The sequence below is a fragment of the Cygnus olor genome, chromosome 20 (assembly GCF_009769625.2).
Source record: "Cygnus olor isolate bCygOlo1 chromosome 20, bCygOlo1.pri.v2, whole genome shotgun sequence".
In the NCBI taxonomy this organism is placed as follows: Eukaryota; Metazoa; Chordata; class Aves; order Anseriformes; family Anatidae; genus Cygnus; species Cygnus olor.
Genome location: NC_049188.1, coordinates 8,602,055 through 8,620,848, shown reverse-complemented (window position 1 = coordinate 8,620,848; position 18,794 = coordinate 8,602,055). Strand labels below are relative to the sequence as shown.

Below are 18,794 nucleotides of genomic sequence, written 5' to 3'. Positions count from 1 at the left end.
GCGCGCCCCTGCCGCCCCGCGCGCGCCAACGCCCGCCCTTAGCCCCGCCCACTCGGGCGCGCGCGCGCGCAGTGCTGCGGCGGGGTCAGGCTCCGCCCCCCAAACCGGGCGCGCCGCGGCTAAGCCCCGCCCCCCGCTCCCCTCCCTCCCTCCCCGCGGCCGCGGCCCGGCGCCTCCGGAGCGCACCGGGGCCGGGCCGGGCCGGGGGGGCCGCGGCCCTGGACGAGCAGAGCGTGGAGGTGAGCGGCCCCCCTGCAAGGGGCCCGGCCCGGCCCGGCCCCGCCGTGCTCCGCCTGGGCCGTGCGGCCGTTAGCGGAGGGCCTGGCCTCCTGCGGGGCGCCTGGCGGCTGGGGGGGGGGGGGGGTTGTGTAGGGGGGTTAAAGCTGGCGGGGGTCCGGTTCCTGGTGTGCGGGGGGGGAGCTGCTCGGTCCTGGGACAGCCCTCGGCGGGGAGAGCAAGCGGGGCTCGGCGCTGGGAAATAACCTTGCTGTTTGGGGATGGGGAGGGGTTAGGTGGGGCCAGGCAAATGGCTTCTCTGCCGGGGGTGCAGCGAAACCGTGCGTGAAATTGATCCCTGCTGACCGAGGGTAATCGGGGGGACGTGGAGGGAACAGAGAAAGCATGGTGGTAATGGTAGACGTTAAAAGGATTTAAGTCCTATTAGTCAATAAAATGCTCTGTCCAATGCGAGCCTTCTCATTAGCACTCTGTATCATACATGCACTTAACGTGCTTTTAAATTAGCTTAATGCCTGTATGTTGGAGCTCCTAGGTTTTGAATCCGCGGGTACAGCGCAGTTGTTTCTGGCGACCGTTCAATGCCGTGTGAACACAAGGAGGAATAATATCTCTTGGCTACGGAAATTCCCCCTTGGAAAAAGGGAAACCAAACAAAAAACATATTGCTTAAAGAACTGTGTTTCAAAATGGGTGCTGAGAGCTGGTGGGATGTAAGAGGAGGCGGGGAGGAGAGCCGTGGTGTTTGACCTAGTATCGTGCTTTGAGATGCACTACCCGTTGCTGTTTGGAATGGGATTGCACCTGTTCAACCTGGCATTCTGCCTGAAAAATGCCTCTCTCATATGTCAGAAGTGTGTGGCATAACAATAGCAATAATCTACCTTTTTCCAGAGTATTGCTGAAGTATTCCGATGTTTTATTTGTATGGAGAAATTGCGTGATGCACGACTGTGTCCTCATTGCTCCAAGCTGTGCTGTTTCAGTTGTATTCGGGTGAGTTTGCTTATTATGGCTTACTTTTGCAAACGTTTGAACTTAGAAAATACTGTGATCTTACAAACACATTCTAGCTTCTTCCTTGCCTCTTTTTGTGGGGTTCTGAGGATTTCTTTTTCCTGCTGTGTGCTCTCTAGTTTTCCTTTCAAAATCTCTTACAACGCTGAGGAAAAACTAGGCAGGCTGTGCTTTGCATTTAGTAGTGCTAATTATAGGGACTGTCTGGAAGAGTTGCTCTTAAGAAACAGGTACACAGTGACCCTTTCTTTAACGTATTTTGAAAGTCAGAGACGTCGGTATGGACTACAGAGTTGGGACAGGAATCAAACGATGACTGCGTCTGTCAATATGGAACGCTGGGAAGTCATAACATCACCTCTTACCTTGGAGATGTTATAAAATAGTTCCCGAGCTGGAATGATGTGATCAGATGCAGGCAGAAGCCTCCTTGAGCGTGTCTGGTCCAGTGGGCTGAAGCAGCATCCGAAGCACCTTAATTCACTTATTAAGGTGACAGTTACTAACGCGTGATGCTTCAGTTCTGAGTCCAGGCGTTGTGCTGCGCTAACGTAGTGCGAGAGGGTTCAGCTGGGGTTCTCAGACCTCGACCAGTACTTCCAGGAATCACAACAGACAGTCATCGTTCTCTCTGAAAGCTCTGCCAAGAGCTGTCGGTGAAGGATTTGTGCTGCACGTTAAGGATGTTAGATGACGTGCTGTTGCTGGGTGGTGAGAGATTTTTCATGAGAATCTTTAAATATAGCAGTGAGCTGCCAAAGGATGAGCCTTTCAGCTGCTGATCTTTCACATCTGTAAGCTGTAGCGGCCTGATGAAGTTCTTTCCTCAGCTCCTTGTCTTTGAAGGGAACTTTCTGGAAGAGGGCTAGTCAAAGGGTCCTTGTGGATTTGAACTGCAGGTGTCTAACTTGTGTATAAATAGCTCAAGAAGAAGAAATAAGTTACCTCAAATACTTCAGAGTCAGGAAAATATACTTGCTGTGTCTTTTGCTTTCTTTTCTTGAAATATGCTCTTTAGTCTGTAGCTATGGAAATCTGCACCAGATACGTGGTTTCTAGGGGAATATTGGGTACCTCAAAATTCCCTTTTTAGTTTTGACAACTAAAGAACGGTGGTGGTGGTGTTACTAAGATACAAATAGCTGCTTCTTCGGTAACTAAGTGGTTGAACAGTTAAATTACAAATCTCTAAAAATGGAAAAATGCAGGAAGGCTAAATAAAAGCGTTATTACCGCATACAAGGTAACAAAGGGGAGTAACTCCTAAATAACAATAGAATGTACTTGTTAGCAGTTCTTTTCTGGTGCTTTCTTTCATTATTTTTTTTTCCCCTTCATAGCGTTGGCTGACTGAACAAAGAGCTCAGTGCCCTCATTGTAGGTAAGGTATTTTTAATATGAGGAATAAATTATCAGGAATTGGGTGCACTGGCCAGTTAGTTCTGAAGGGTCTTTCTTCAATGCAATTTACATAAATTTTTTAAGTGTGATTTTTGAGACCTGCTGGCTGTCACAATAAAAATTTACCCGATATATTACTTACTCTAACGTATGTTGCAGTTGTGTGACAAGTTAAGCAAGATCTTCGTTCTTACCCTGTTACTCTGCTGTTTCCTATTGCCATATAATAAGAGTAACTAGATGGTGTTCCCCTTAGAACTTTTAATGTTCGTCTTGCAAGAATAAGAGACCAGAAATTTCAGTGTTCAGCCTGAAACGTACTTTTATTTTATACCTGTAATTCGAGAGATTTACCTGTTGTGTTGCAAATCCTCAGAGAGGTACCTACTGAGTGCGTGCAGGTTTTGTTTTGTTTTCAGTGCAACACAACCCTCCCCTGCCCCATGGCACACCTTAGTGCTTCTGGTTCCTGCGTGCCTAGCAATTCTAGTTCTTGATAAACTGACATTTGGGAGGTGGGGTGTGTTTTGCCCTAAGGAAGGGGAAGGGATGTATTTGCCTCTAAGGGGGGGGAGGTATTTCTAAAAACAACCAACCATTACTGTAGAACTTCATATTCAACTTTTAAAGTATTTAATCATTAGTTCTAAGTGCTTGTAAGGGGGTAAATATGTCTGTGTTTTACAAGGGGGATAGTTTGAAGCACTCCTATGGGGATGGCTGAATAATGGGAGGGATCGAAGAAGCACTGAGAAATGAAAGAATTTCCCCAGTGTTATCCAGGAGTCTATTACCAAATCTTAACATAGTTCTTGGTTTCCCTGTGTAGGTGTTCTATATGTAGTTGTGGGGCGGTTTGGTTTTCTTCCCCCAATACGAACAAATGAACTTAAAATGTTACTTTTCTAATCTTTTTTTTTTTCTCTGAAATAACTAGTATAGCTTCAGCATTTTGCCCATGGCTTTTCCAATACTGTAGAATTGATGAACCGATTTCATTTTGATGCTGCTCTTTTAGCTCCTGGAGCTGAATTCTTGCTGTAACTCTTGCAATGCTTCTTGCAGAGCCCCGCTGCAGCTACGAGAGCTTGTAAACTGTCGTTGGGCAGAAGAGGTCACACAACAGCTTGACACACTTCAACTGTGTAATCTGACAAAGCACGAGGAAAATGAAAAAGACAAGTAAATGGAGCATTCTTCACATGAAGGGTTTTGCGGGTTGCTTTACATGAGTGAACTTTGAATTTCAGCTGATTTTTAAAGTCAGGGAAACAAACGTAACTTCTCTTACTTAAAAATTGAATTGTGCTGTTGCTTGACAGACAAAGCAGTGCTGTTTCGCACTGTCTAAAAGTTGGAGTTCACTTCTGTCATAATTAATAGCAATGAGAAGGGTTCCTAACTTTATTTGCCTAGAAAACTACTATGTGTTTAAGATTTATATTCATATAAAAACAGATATATAATATATATATATATAAAATAGTCTGGAGATTTGGAGGAGAAAAGTGTGAGGAGTATTATTGAGATATGGATAGGGTCTAATGACATGTTCCATACCTCCTGTTTCCCCAAGTTCCTGAAACCTAGGGGAGGAGGAAGGGAGAGGCATGTGTTGGAGGTTTGCCTGCTCTGTGCTTGGCTTGCTGATTGATGCTATGCCTGAAATTTTAAGAAATGACAGCGATCAGTTTGTTGAAAAAGCTTATAAGCCATTGTTCTGTGGTTACTTTAGGTTGCATATGATTGGAATTTTAATGATGTGAAGGATTAACTTCTAGAATTCAGAGGTTGGTTCAGTGATGATACCCTCTGCCTCTTGGGTATAAATCACATTTTATTAATGTACTTTCTCTATGAAATATTTCCTGAGAGAACACTAAGAACAACATTTATTTTATGGAAGATTTTTGCCAACTATTCTTGTTGCAAAACTATGCTGATGATTTATGCTCTGCTGGAGTTTTGTGTTTCACTCCGAGTGGCAAAACAAATGAAAATATTAAACTGAGTTAGCAGAAAATTAATAGGTGTTTTCTGTTGCTTACGTGTTTTATTTTTTATTTGAGGTGTGAAAATCATCATGAAAAGCTTAGTGTATTCTGCTGGACCTGTAAGAAATGTATCTGCCATCAATGTGCGCTTTGGGGAGGAATGGTAAGAAGAGGCTTGTTTATATGTTGCACGTGGTATGTTTTAGTAAGAGACTGCCAGTGTTACGTCTGCCTGCAGTTTGAAGAAATAGGCTATGAAACTGTCGGTGTGGCATTGAATTACCGTGCAAATACTATAGTTATATATGCATTTATAATTTAATACAAAGATTGGTTTTGCAAAGAAGTATCTTCTGTTTCTGATTATAGAAGCAAGTTTAATTTTTGCTGAAAAGTCAAAATCACCTTCCTTGTTACTAACTTCATGATGTCTTGGACAAACCGTAGATGGTGGTGAAAAATTCTGTGGGCAAAGGAAGTCTTTCTCAGAATATATAGATAACCTGTTAAATATTCTGGGCAATGATCTCTAATATATGCAAAGGTTCATTGGTAGCACAATTCACCACACTTTATTATCCCTTCAGTTGAATATTTCAAGGAGAGACTGCTGTTGTGCGTTGGAATATAAGTGATTGAGTATAGCTTAAACGGTGTACTGCCTTTGTTTGGGAAGGGTGTTTTAATAATAATAGTAATAACTCTTCTATCTTTGATTTGTTAGTATTGTACAATAAATAAATCAGGTTATTTTTGGAGGACCATTGAGACTCCAAATAATTCTTGACAGGAAGCTTTGATGTTATGAAAGTCAAATTCATGACTTCTTATGAAGGGAAGTGAAAGACAGACTTCCTACATGCAATCTGCTTTGGAACCTTTCCAAAATGAGTGATACACCAGGAGGCTTTCTTCCCCTTTCTTTCAGTAATTTAATAGGACTGGAATAAAATTAAAATGGCATGTTCTGTTTTCCCCATTCCCTCCCATTTATTTATTTTTTTTTATTTTTTACAGCATGGAGGACATACTTTTAAGCCACTGGCGGAAATATACGAACAACATGTCACAAAAGTAAACGAAGAAGTGGCAAAGCTTAGGAGAAGACTCATGGAATTGATCAGTTTAGTGCAAGAAGTGGTAAGAAATTGATTCAACGTAACATTAAGCTTTCTGGCAGTATGCTGTTGTCAAAGGATAACCGTGAAGCAGGAAATGGAAGTAGTACACCATTTCATATATTCGTGGATGTTTTCAGTACCTCTGTGCTGTTGTTTCTGTGAACATAATCAGGTGATCCCACAGACAGACACTTTCACTTTTTAGTTAAGTTCTTTTTATAAGCTGGGGAAGGACAAACATATTCTCAATGTTTTTTGTGTAGCTACCAGACAGAAAAAGATGCGAGTTAGCTAGCACAGGGAATTTTTGATGTATGCTATTTAAAAGCTAGACTTCTGCAGTTCTTTGGAAGTTGTGTATTTGTAAACACTTAAAGAGTGCAGACTACTGTGCTAAGCAAGTACAAAAAATGCTTTGTTCGAGTACAGCTTATTTTTCTTTCTTTGGGAGAATAAAATACAAGTATATTTGAGCCTACAGGATGCTCACTAGTTAGAGATCTGAAGTTTATGAACCCCACTTTTTCCTTCGCATAGCGATAAGAGTGCTAGAAGTCCAAACACCTGACACGTTCAGCCATGGCAGTTTCAGTGGCAATTCCAACAAATCAGTGCAGTTCTCTGCATTCTAGGAAGGACCCGCTGAATGCTGTGACACTTACTTTATTTTCACGAGGACCACACAGTAAGTTCTCATACATGCTGCATAAATGCATCCTATCTTTGAAAAAGTTTCCGTGTGGTTCCTGTGTATGCTATAATTCAGGTAGCTGTTTGCTGCATGCACTGGTGGTTACCTCTGTCTCAGTGCACCTGACCAAGTTACATCACCAAGTGGGTTACTTGTATTTGTAAAACGTAGAAAGATTCACTGCAGGGAGAGAGGCACAATTTTTTAAATCAAATTATTCTTTTTTCCAAAAAAAGTAACTTTGCTGTGCTGCTCAAGTTACAGAAGAGAAACAGGTACTTGTATTCACAGATTTTGGTATAAAGAATTCCTATAGGATAAATCTCTGTAATGAGAAAGTATCGCTGGTTTGTTGTTAACCTTTGGTCACCCACCAGAGGGCACACTTATATATTCAATAAAAGTCAAAAGAAAATTTACAACATAATAATGAAGTACTTAGATTGTCAATAGGAATAGTCTGCAATACAGCTCATCTAAAAACACATTCCTGTTTTCTAATTCTACACGTGCAAACTTCAGTCCATTAAGACCAGGATTTTCATTTTTCCTCCTAGAAAAATAGGGATGGAGGGGGCTCTAAATGGCCTTTTCGGATAACTCTGGGGTCTGGAAGAGTGGAGTTGATGTGCAAACGAGTGAAATGTGCTAAAGTGGGAAGACTTTCTTTTTGTGCGTGTTTTTTTCTGAACCCTCTTTTAGGAGCGGAATGTGGAGGCCGTGCGTAGTGCGAAGGATGAACGAGTTCGGGAAATAAGAAATGCAGTGGAGATGATGATTGCCCGGTTAGACACTCAGCTGAAGAATAAGCTTATAACACTAATGGGTGAGTATTTGCTTCATGTATTACAAATGGGAGCAATATATTTACAATGTATAAATCGATCGAGAAACTTTCTTACCCTAGGAGTATGACTCCTTACACATTTTATGGTATTAAGCAAGGAAACTGCTGACAGAAAACTATCTACAGCAAAGCTTGTATTTAATTTTGTAGTTACTCTGATGCCACTCTAAGTTGCTGGACATATCCTGGTTTTGTTCTTTTGCAAAACCCCATCTAATAAACTCATTTTTCATCTGTGCCTTGTTTTTCCCATGTGTGCTGTAGTTTTTGTAAATGCATTGATAGCAGCACATACTAAAGGTGACATCTTCTTGGGATACTTGTCTCTTGACACACTGTTAAAAATGTTATACTGAGAAACTTGGTTTTGCGAAGTATACAACCAGTAGATTAGAGTACATGAACAAATAGATCGTAGGCCTTGTGCTTGTCCCAGAAATAATACAGTAAAACAGTTGTGCTGCAAAACATATTTCTGATGCTTGGAATCTTCACCCACCGCCACTCCCCACCCAAAAGAAATTCTAAAATTTTTCGTGCTTGCAAAATGTCTTTAGCTTTGATAATGCTTGCTTTTATTCTTACAGTTCATTTCCATTTAAAAATAAAACATCAATGTACTTCAGCTGTATGTTAGGATCCTCTTCAAAATCACGGTTCTTTAAAATGCTTGCTTTAAGTTCAATCCAGGATTTGTACGTATTTTGTGCCTATATTGAATATAGTAACAAGTTGCAAGGTTTATTTTAAGGTGTAGTGATTGAAGATCAGTCTTAAAACCTTGGCAGAATGTTTTAGTTATTTTTATCTACAGATTAGCATTTTGTGTGTGTGTAACACCTTTTTTTCTAAGGACTAGAAACCACTCTTCAGACACTGAATATATCATGGTGACAAAGTAAATTCCCACAATAGGAAAACAGACAAATGTGGGAATTATTCTTTTTTGTCACAGTCTTCATGCCAGTTGAAATTTACAAACATGTTTAAACATTGTTCATTTTTTTATGAAGAAAACCCTTATTATCAAAGCCCAGAGAAGTAGTGGACTTTAAGAAAAAAGTGTCAGCTAATATAAAAGGGATTTCTGAAGGAGAGTAAATTCAGTGAAGTGAAACCTGCCTTTTTTTTTTTTTTTGTCTGAAGAAGCGCCCCAAAACAACAAACCTACCATTTCTGGGACACAAAGAATGTTTCATTACTGTCTTAACCTCAAGTGAGTTCATCACTACAGCTCTGATTAAAAACGTAGGCTTGCTTTTAAAATGCTTTTTCAATCAACCTTGGTATATTTAGAAATCCTTTACCTTATTAGGTTTTGGGGCAGCTTCCAGACGAGGGTGGGAAAAAAAAGAGCTAAATTTCTTAAAATCTAGCGACTGTGTCATCTTGTCTTTAAGCAGGTCTTCCTTTCTTTAAACAGGTCAAAAGACATCTCTTACCCAAGAAACTGAACTTTTGGAATCCCTGCTTCAAGAAGTAGAACATCAGGTGATGATGAAAAAAAGCTGAAATGTGTTGCATAGATAATTTCTCAGTTGACCTTTTTTTATTTTTAAACTATTAATTGATGGCTAGAGCTATTTCTTCATGGTATCTTTTCATTCGAGTGGCCTTAGGTTGCACAATTTCTTCTTAAAAGCAAGTGTGTCTTCTAGAAATAATGAAATGTGTTATCTTCTGTTGTTTGAAAAGCTACTACAGGGATTCCTAGCAATTACAAAATACACAATTATGCATTTGTTTAAGGTAACAGCATTTAGGCCATGTGGGTAGGTTCTGTTAGCTTTGACACTGCCAACAGCATATGAATTGCAGTGGCTATAAATGGAGAATTAAAAAAAAATCTACTGTTTCTCTCTCCAAGATGACCTTGTATCACTCTTTTCACTCTAGCTACACAAGTTCAGCTTTTGTAAATGAAACGCTCGAGTTCTGCAGAGCCTGATTGTACTTTTCCTGAACAATTTGTACCTGCTCTGAGAAAGTGGAAGGGTCTTCTTCCTTCGACCACATCCAGTAATTGTCTTTCAGGAGGGTTTGATATTTCAGATTGGGGATGGTGGGGGAAGTTTCTTGGTGAATTATGCCTCTTGTCCTGTATTCATTCTTCATTCTCCTGCCATGCTTTTGATTGAGTAAGAATGCTAAGCTGACTTTGTAACCTGATCAGCAATTATTGTGTTCTCCTTGCACTTGAGTTAATGATTTCATACCTATGATGGAACGTTGTGGTTGAGGAATTGATGACACCAGGAGGATGAGTACTCCTGCATACCATGCATCAGCATGTTTTTGCCTGTTTGTTGAGAGCCCTCTGTTTATAGCTCGTTCAAAAATTACTTATGTTGCAATCCGAATGAGGACCTTGTAAATCTTTGAGAAACTGTGCGCGCACGTCTGCAGATCAGCTTCTCTTTTGTGGAAAAAGCATTCAAATGATAACAAGTTGACACCAATGAAATATGACCTCTTCTCCATCCAAAACAGGAGGAAAAGCGTACTAGCTAAAGAGCCACGAGAAGATGCAGTTATCTGTCAACTGTTACTGCTAGTTTAAATTCATTATATATGTCTTTGTTAAAAGGGGCTTTGAATTTTACTTTTTTTTGTGTGTAGGGGGGGAAGTAGTAGGATTATTTGAAGAACTTACAGCAAAAATGTGGCTTTTTTAAATGCGCATATCAGTCTCACTTAAGCCTGGCAGAAAGTTTGAACTGTAAATCTAAGATGTATTCTTCCAATATTTAAAGCATAAATAAGAAGCAGAGTAATTTGTCTCCTTTAGCACATAGGTTTAGAAGATACAGTAATAGCTATTCAAGGAACGTACAAGATTAGTTTTGTTGAGATTTTGAAAACATCTTCATTATTAGACTGGTCCTGTAGGCCACCTTGAATGAAGTGGATTGAAATGCTTTTTAATTTTTTGCCATCTCTTTAAGATAATATAGGCTTCATTTTGTTCAAATGTGGTTGGGGGAAAAAAAGTACAGTGCTTGGCAGTAAGACAGTAAAGGAATAACTGAAACACAGAAACTGTCTAATGTCACAGGAGCTTGTCTTGCTGTGTCATGATATATTGAGCAAATTATCCTAATGTCTAATTAAGCTTCTTTTCCAGATTGATTTACTTTGCTATTGTTGTATAAGCACAGTAATATGTGTGACTTGGTATTAATCAGACATTTTTATACATACTCTTTCAACCTAAGTGAAATACACACTAATTGTTTTAATTTTCACTGTAGAACTTGACAGTCTTCAATATTCAGGAGTTCCCAAATGGGTTGCACAGGCCTGGGAGTGAGACAGAATTAAAATACCATTTTAACAACTTAAGAGAAATTTTAGAACACATGACTATTGATTATAATAGCTGACAGTTTCAAGGGAAATGAAACAAACAAAGCAACAACAAAATACCCTTGAAGCATCATTGTAGATTGCATTGTGGGAAACTTTTGTGAAGCTGGTGCAGACATGCAGTTCATTCGTTTAAAAACAAGTGATCAAAATCTGTTTTGTCTTAATGATGTAAGGATTTTTTTTTCCTATTTTCCCCTGTATAGTTACGATCCTGCAGCAAGAGTGAGTTGATATCCAAAAGTTCAGAGATCCTGATGATGTTCCAGCAGGTTCATCGGAAACCTATGGCCTCATTTGTCACTACTCCTGTTCCTCCAGACTTCACAAGGTAAACATTGTGTTTCCTCTCTGTTGTAGCTTGAACTTGAAAGCTGTCTTATAACTGTTTGCTTTGCTTGTTTAAAAAAATGTTTAGAGGAGAATATCCCTTTCCCATTTTACTTTGTAAAGGATTCTCAAATTGCTGAAGATTGTCCCATGAGACAGATTTCCTTTGTATGGAAGAGGATGTTGCAATGAGTCTGGGAGGTAGATGTATGTTGATGTGCATAAGCCTTCTATAAAACTAGGACAGGACACTACCACTGTATTTTAATGTGTGGATTTGAACAAGTGTGTGATAAGAGGCTGATGGGCAGGTTGCTAGAGAGATTTCTTGGTACCCACCTCTAGTGAAGAGGTGTCTTGCATCTCAGCCTTGCGAGCTGTGGCAGCAGTAATCTGTGCAGTAGTGGGGTTCTGTCCTTTTCTCAGTGTTAAACCTGTTATCTCTGACTGAACTGGGGTCTGGGTTTATACGCCAAAAATGTCAAACTGTTTAATTTCTTTTAGTAGTGTATGTCTCAAGCAGGCTTTTCTGTTCCAGCAGGGCTTATTTCATAAGTCTGTAGTCTCTGCTGGGGAGTCAGAACAGCGGGTTCCAGATGACTAGATTTTATTTTTTTTCTTTTACACTTAGTTTACCGATTTGTCCTTTTTCTCTTATTATTGGGGTCATTCAGTATATAATTGCAAGGCTCTCATGAGATGCCTCTGCAGGTCACCTTAATTCAGAATATATAGCCAAAATCACTTCCTAACACAATTCTTCATAAAAGAGTGCTGTTAATGCTGGGCTCTGAAGAAGTCTGTGGGTTTAGGATAGCTGGCTGCAAATTGTCTCCGTAAAATTGCAAGTGTGAGAAATCTTAAAAGAACTCCTCAAATCCGTTTGTGTTCTTTAGCAAATACCAGTTTAGCTTGCTTTTAAATGAAATCTCAAAACTATTGTCTGAAGTGTGTTCTGAAAAAAATAAAGTACTGTCTGAGGAGAGTTTAAAGCTGAATATTCATTTCCCAGTGGCAATAAGATATGTACTGCTCTGAAACATGAACCATTTAAGCTTTGTATTTCTAGCCATGCAGTAGGTTCATCCTTCTAGAGCTATCAAGGAATTTTATGTTAAAAATTCACTCTTATTAACAGATTACTAGGTGTAACAGGTAAAAGGGTAAATCCTCTTAACTCTTTTTAAATAATTTCAGCTGCTTTTTCTTCTTAACATAAAATACTTGATTTGATGTGCAATATAACGTAGAGAGGTGCTGGGGAGAATGGCTTATAAATGGATTCTTCAAAAGTGCTGAAATAACCCAGTGTAGTCCTGGTGAATCTCAGTGGCGCTACTGACCTAAATCATATGAAATGCTTCTGAAAATTCCAGAAGTTGGAATTTTTAATGTCATGTTACTCAGTGTGTTCTAATGTATTTTTTTTTCCCTCAGTGAATTGGTCCCAGCCTATGACTCAACTACTTTTGTACTGGAAAACTTCAGGTAAGATTGTATCTTATGAAATTACTGTGAATATCAGGAAGCTGCTTCTGTTTCTTCTGTTCACATGTAGTATTCTTTAAAACACTGAATAATCTTTACTGAAAACTGTTAGATATGAACTAAGCTGTATGAATTCAGTCAAAATCTCTTATTTACCAGGTGAATAGCAATTAACCCTAGCTAAATCGATAGATAAAAGGCTTTTCACGATAAAGATAAACTACTTAGTTTTCTTTTTTCAAAATATTGAATAATTTTGCAAGGAATGTATATTCTTAAGGGCACTGAACATTTTGCATGGGCCTCATGCGGCTACATGCTCTGTGCAGCATGAAGGATGGCTTTACAGCATTAAGAGCACAAGTGTATGCGTTACTTACTATTTCATGGAGGGTTTTGCTTTGTCCCTATAGCAAATGTTTTTTCTCCTTTCTCACTAGTACGTTGCGTCAGCGAGCAGATCCTGTTTACAGTCCACCTCTTCAAGTGTCAGGACTTTGTTGGAGGTTAAAAGTTTACCCAGTGAGTTACATTTTCAACTAAAATTGTTATCCAGCCTAAAACTCTTAGGCAGCGTGCTTATGCTTCTCCTGTAGAGAAATTTCAGATAGTTTCTCCTCAAGTTGTATATAAAGAACTGTATGGAAAAAAACTTCAGGCTGCAGAGTTAATCATCAGCCATTGAAGTGTTCCCTCTCTGCTTCCAGATATCCATCATGAACGTTCTCAGTAAAGTTAATTTGGTTAATGTAAAAGCAATTAAAATGTGTCTTATGCCATGGGAACTTTAATAGACATTTTTACTCTTTTTGTCTTTGAGTGTTTCTTAGTTTGAATTAAAACAACAACAAAAAACAAGCTGAAATCTAGATTAACTTACATATTCATGTTTATGAACAATACTTATGTGGGAAGTTGGGAGGACGACAGAGTATTAGTTGAAGGGGAATCTGTTTTTCTGTCTGTCCTGTCCTCAAACGGTGATGTTAAAATGTACGTATTGTACTATCGTCTTTCAGTGGGTTGAATATTCAGACTTCTGAAGCAATATCTTTGTCAGTGTTGGAGCGTTAACCTGTAAGGTGTGATCTTTTTCACTCCACTGTTCTGGTCAGTGCTTCCAGGAAGTTCTGGCTGCAGAAGTGTTTGGAGAAATACCTTCATAAGTTTGGTGGTGGAGTACAAGTTTTTTTTATCAGTCATTTGAATGGCATCTTCAGAGAGCTGTTAAGGTCACATAGGTACAGAATTGTATTCTAGCAGTGCAGAGGTGGACTCCTCTGTAAGTTTTCAGACCACTGTAAATTCAGGATTGACTACGTAAGGTATGCTGTCAGAAGACATTAAAATTTATTTTCAAGTGGTAAGTTGAAATATTTCTTCAACCTAGAGGATTGAAGTTGAACCATTCTTCATCCTTGATTGAGGTGAGTGTGATGGAAATTTTGCCATAATTTTTCTTGATTTCTGGTGATTCTAATATGGTTACTCTGTTAACTGACCTAACTTCTCATGTTGCATGTTTTTCTAAAAAAAAAAATATTACTCTCTTATTTCAAAAATGAAGTGGCTTTGAAATACAGTTTTACGTGAAGTATTTCAGAACTAATGTTTAACTTGAGCTGTTTTCATGTTGAGAGCTTGAGGGAAAACAGGACATCTACTAAACTGATGAGCTTTTTTTGCTGCTTTTTCAGTACTACGTTAATTTTTTTTGGTATATTGACAAATGTTTGTCTATTCGGTCTGCCACTTAATTGAACTCTTAAAATATTAATAAAGTAACTAAAGCTCTGTTTGGAGTTTGATATCAGTGATACAAATACTGGAGTGTGTATGCACTTCTAGATGCAAGCTCTACGTTGATGCAGATTACAGGATGAGCTCTTGGTCACAGAAGGGAAAAAAAGCAGAGCTGTAGCATACAAAGTAGACTACTGCTGAAAATATGACTGAAGCTGTTTTCTGAGCCTTGAAGACTGGGGAGTGTAGAGGTGGGATTTGTCTGGCATTAGCTTTTTTTTAACCAATTTATCTTCTCCTAATTTTATGTTTTTCAAGGATGGAAATGGAGTGGTACGGGGCTACTACCTGTCTGTGTTCTTGGAGCTGTCAGCTGGACTGCCAGAGACTTCCAAGTAAGCAAACCGGCAGTAAGAACAGCCCTGTTGTGGTTGTGTGTTTTTTTTGTTGGTTGGGTTGGTTTGTTTTTTCTGTTTGTTTCTTCTGTTGGCAGAGCATCTGGAGAGGTTGGAAAAGAATGACCTGAAGTCCTGTAGTGTTGCTAGGGACTGATGCAGTCAGTGTTGAAAGGACTAGTGAGATTCCTGTTGTCTGAGCTTTGAATCGTGCCTGAAGATAGTATTTTCAAGATGTTACTCAGTGCCTTACTTAAGATAGAAAACAAGCTGGCTAAACAACTGACGACAGTATGTGTCTCCTGGTATTTAGTCACAGACTTACAGGCTTGGTTTGACAGGCTGCTCCCTTCTACTACCTTCCTCCCCCAGCAGTGTTTATGTAAATTTTCAGTAAAATTTTACAACCTCTTCAGCTGGACATGCCAACTTCCCAGAAAGTGCAGTTCTCTTAAACTTGACACGTTCATCAGTTCTGACATCTCTTTGCTTTGGTATTAATCCCTGTGATCTTCCTCTGTGCAGGTACGAGTACCGTGTAGAAATGGTTCACCAGTCCACCAATGATCCCACTAAAAACATAATTAGAGAGTTTGCTTCCGATTTTGAAGTTGGAGAATGCTGGGGTTACAACAGATTCTTTCGTCTAGACTTGCTAGCCAATGAGGGCTATCTAAACAGACAGAACGACACCGTGATCCTAAGGTAGGAAAGACAACTTAGTGTAGCTTTTTCCTGCTATTATTTCATAAAGTATCATACTACTGAAGTAGGAAACAGTTAAGCAGTTGAATTTAAAATAACTGTGACATGTTTTTGTCATAAATGGATTTCACTGTCATTAGCAAATTTGTTCCTTTAAAGCTTAAGGGAGTTGAGAAAAGTTGAAATATATTTATTTGAGAAGTAGCTATGCTTGACTTCAATATGCGTTGGTTGGAGATCTGTAGGTAACTCAGGAAAAAGGTTTATTCTTTCCCTTGTAGTGTTGTAAGCATGGGAGAGCTTTGGGAATGAAGGAAGACTGTAATGTAAGGGAACTAATGCTGCCAATGGAAACTGCAATGTCGTGACAAATGTAGAAGCTTTATCTGCTTCGGAGAGCTCTGGGAAGTCCTACTCTTGCTACTGTTAAATGCTTTGTAGTACGTTAATTCTGATAGTATTGGTTTGTGAAGATAAATACCTCTCCTATAACTGCTTCAGCTACAAAATGCATCCTATTACCAGTCAGTGCATTCAGGATACTGAGTATAAAGTACGTGGTATGATGAAACACACTGAACAGACTAGATTCCAGCTTGTCTGATGGACTTATGCATGGCTTTTCAGACTTTGAAAAGTTTCGGTTTTCTGACAGATGTTGTTTTGAAGGTTTCAGGTGCGCTCACCAACCTTTTTCCAAAAGTGTCGGGATCAACACTGGTATATTGCTCAATTGGAAGCAGCTCAGACAAGTTATATCCAACAAATAAATAATCTCAAAGAAGTAAGTGGGATGTATATTGCTGTAAAATCACCTTTTATTGACCGTCAGTGAACCGGTGTAGGTTACAAAGTTCATATTGGATGATTTTGGTTACTTGGGTAGCTATTGGTGCTTTGATATTGTCATTATTAAAATACAGTATGTGCAAGTCAACAAAATTATTTGATGCTGCTGCTCCATTGTAGTCTTCTATGTGCACTTTTGTGTATTCTTCTAATATTTAAGAGGCTTGCGATTGAACTTTCCCGGACTCAGAAATCACGAGGCATTTCACCTCCAGACACCCATCTTAGTCCCCAGAACGATGATAGTCCAGAAACAAGATCAAAGAAATCTGGACAAAGCACCGAAGTACTACTTGAGAATGTTGCTGCGCCAGGATTAGTGCGAGACAGCAAGGAAGATGATGAAGAGAAGATCCAGCATGAAGACTTTAATGTAGGAATTCTCTCTTTTCTGCCTCCTTTTCTCTGTAGCTTTTTATGCTAGGATAGCAGTAGAAACATAGGTGAACTTTTGAGTTGTAAATTAGATTTATAAGTGTCTGTGTGGAAATAGGAGATAACAAACTTGAGAGGTAGCAAGAGATGACAGAGATGTTCTGGAACAGAGCTACTTGATCCTACCACAAGAAGGTTTCCCAGCTGCAGCTGAAAAATCCAACTTGCCTGTTTGTTACCAGCTTTTAGTTTTGCTTTCAAAACCCTCTTAATTTCTCTGTGATAGTGTGACACCTCTGTGGAGATAGAATTTCTCTTTGTAGGTTTTGATAAATGCGTTAAGGTGCAAGTGAGATGTTCCTTTTCGTTCTGTTATTCCTGTAGCATGAACTCTCTGACGGTGATTTGGATGTAGATCTGGCTGGAGAAGATGAGGTGAACCACCTCGATGGTAGCAGCTCTTCAGCTAGTTCGACAGCAACTAGTAACACTGAAGAAAATGATATTGATGAAGAAACCATGTAAGTAACTTAAAGTGCCTCCCAGATCATCACCGTGTCTCCCCGTGGTAATCATCCTGTCCTAGTGGAAACTGACTCATTTGATATATCGCCGTTACGGTGTATGTGGGAGTCAGTGCAACCTGAGGGATGTTTCCTGTACTGGAAACAACATGAACTGGTACAGTTAATGTTAAACATTGAATTTTCAGACAGCTAGTTCTTCTTTCTGGTCTCTTCATTTTTTTATTTTATTTTTTGTAACATTTTCTATCTTTTACTCTGTAAGAGTTTTCCCAAAACACCAAGAAACCTCTTTCTGTACTGGTCAACACTAATGAAATAGAGGCTTGGTATTAGAAAGTGGTGTGGTAGTAGGAGAGTGATAATAAGGACAGGTAGTTAACTAAAACTAGAGAATTTAAATTTCTTAGCTGAGGTGATGCCAAATCCTAAAATCTTCATTAAAACACAAGAATGTGTTGTAACACATACATTTGCAGGATGAGATCTTACAATCTAGATGTTTCTGCCACTTTTATTCATTTAATTAGTGTGGCTGGGAATGCAGAAGATATTTACATTGCTTTGTGTTTTTCTCAGTGGCATGTGCCATAATGTCTAAAGGGGGCTGACAGAAGATAATTAATTGTATTCTCCCTTTTCCACCCCAATCATCACCTAAGGTCTGGAGAAAATGACGTGGAATATAGTAATAATATGGAGTTGGAAGAAGGAGATCTCATGGAGGATGCAGCAGCTGCTGCTACTCCTGGAGCATCAGGTATGAAAAACAGCCTTCAGAATTCCCATTTATGCAAAACCCTGCTGGATTTCTTCCCCTGTTCTTCTTGGAAGCAACACCAAGCTGTGTGTTCTGCAGGCATTTCTATTTTTGGAAATGCTGCATCATGTAGTTTGTACTGATTATTGCAGTGTGACAGAAACGTCTCATTGGTTCAGTAAAAAAAGGCGGGGGGAATCTTCTGAATGTGCTCATTTAAAAACGATGCGTAAGTTAGAAGGGAAACTTCTCTGCCTTTTTGAAAACCCTTCCATTTCAATCAAAAGTAGATTGCCAAGCAATTTCTTACTGATGTCTGTGTGGCCTCTGAACATGTGATACATTCACTTAGATTTTAGTGCACTGTAAAACCTAAACTACATGGAAGGAATGAAGTGAAAAATCTGTACAAGTCAAGCAGAAATATATTTTAATTGTAATAATTATTTTATTATTTCCATTATTTAATTGTAATAATGGAAAGGTGATCCATAAGTTAACAAGATTCTGAGATGTTGAATATATACATGTTTATGGCAGAGATGACCACAGATCAGGAGTGGCGTTCACCAGAAATGGTATTTATGCTGCAGTGGCTAATGGGGAGAGGGAAATAGCTAAAAAGTTTATGTGCATGTCTTCAGAATAATCTTTGCATTGATTTGTTAATTAACACGTTCAATCTATTTATTAAGAGATATAAAAGATAAGAAATGAAATACTTTTTGTTCATAACTCTTCCTTAGGTACTAGCCACGGCTACACCAGTGCAAGTGGAAGACCTTCAAGGCGGGGAGGAGGTGTCCTAGGCTCGACAGCCAGTAGCAGTTTGCTAGATATTGATCCCTTGATTTTAATCCACTTGTTGGATCTAAAAGACAGAAATGGTATGGAAAACCTTTGGGGCCTTCAGCCACGTCCGCCTGCCTCTCTTCTACAGAACAGAGGTAA

The 18,794-nt window shown here is 39.3% G+C and overlaps 1 protein-coding gene across 2 annotated transcripts in view; it reads left to right on the top strand.

Annotated features, from left to right (window-relative positions):
• The first annotated feature begins 120 nt into the window (after positions 1-120).
• Positions 121-18,794, top strand: part of TRIM37 (tripartite motif containing 37) — a 28,053-nt gene continuing 9,379 nt past the window's right edge. For both annotated transcript variants that reach the window (XM_040532407.1, XM_040532408.1), the window contains exons 1-18: positions 121-239; positions 1,132-1,233; positions 2,595-2,635; positions 3,721-3,837; positions 4,725-4,812; positions 5,667-5,789; positions 7,164-7,287; positions 8,732-8,799; positions 10,881-11,005; positions 12,442-12,492; positions 12,933-13,014; positions 14,554-14,630; positions 15,156-15,335; positions 16,005-16,119; positions 16,345-16,557; positions 16,944-17,080; positions 17,746-17,843; positions 18,590-18,790. In XM_040532407.1, the coding sequence (XP_040388341.1) occupies positions 1,165-1,233; positions 2,595-2,635; positions 3,721-3,837; positions 4,725-4,812; positions 5,667-5,789; positions 7,164-7,287; positions 8,732-8,799; positions 10,881-11,005; positions 12,442-12,492; positions 12,933-13,014; positions 14,554-14,630; positions 15,156-15,335; positions 16,005-16,119; positions 16,345-16,557; positions 16,944-17,080; positions 17,746-17,843; positions 18,590-18,790 (1,909 nt within the window). In that variant the 5' untranslated portion in view covers positions 121-239; positions 1,132-1,164. The remainder of the gene's footprint in view (positions 240-1,131; positions 1,234-2,594; positions 2,636-3,720; positions 3,838-4,724; positions 4,813-5,666; positions 5,790-7,163; positions 7,288-8,731; positions 8,800-10,880; positions 11,006-12,441; positions 12,493-12,932; positions 13,015-14,553; positions 14,631-15,155; positions 15,336-16,004; positions 16,120-16,344; positions 16,558-16,943; positions 17,081-17,745; positions 17,844-18,589; positions 18,791-18,794) is intronic.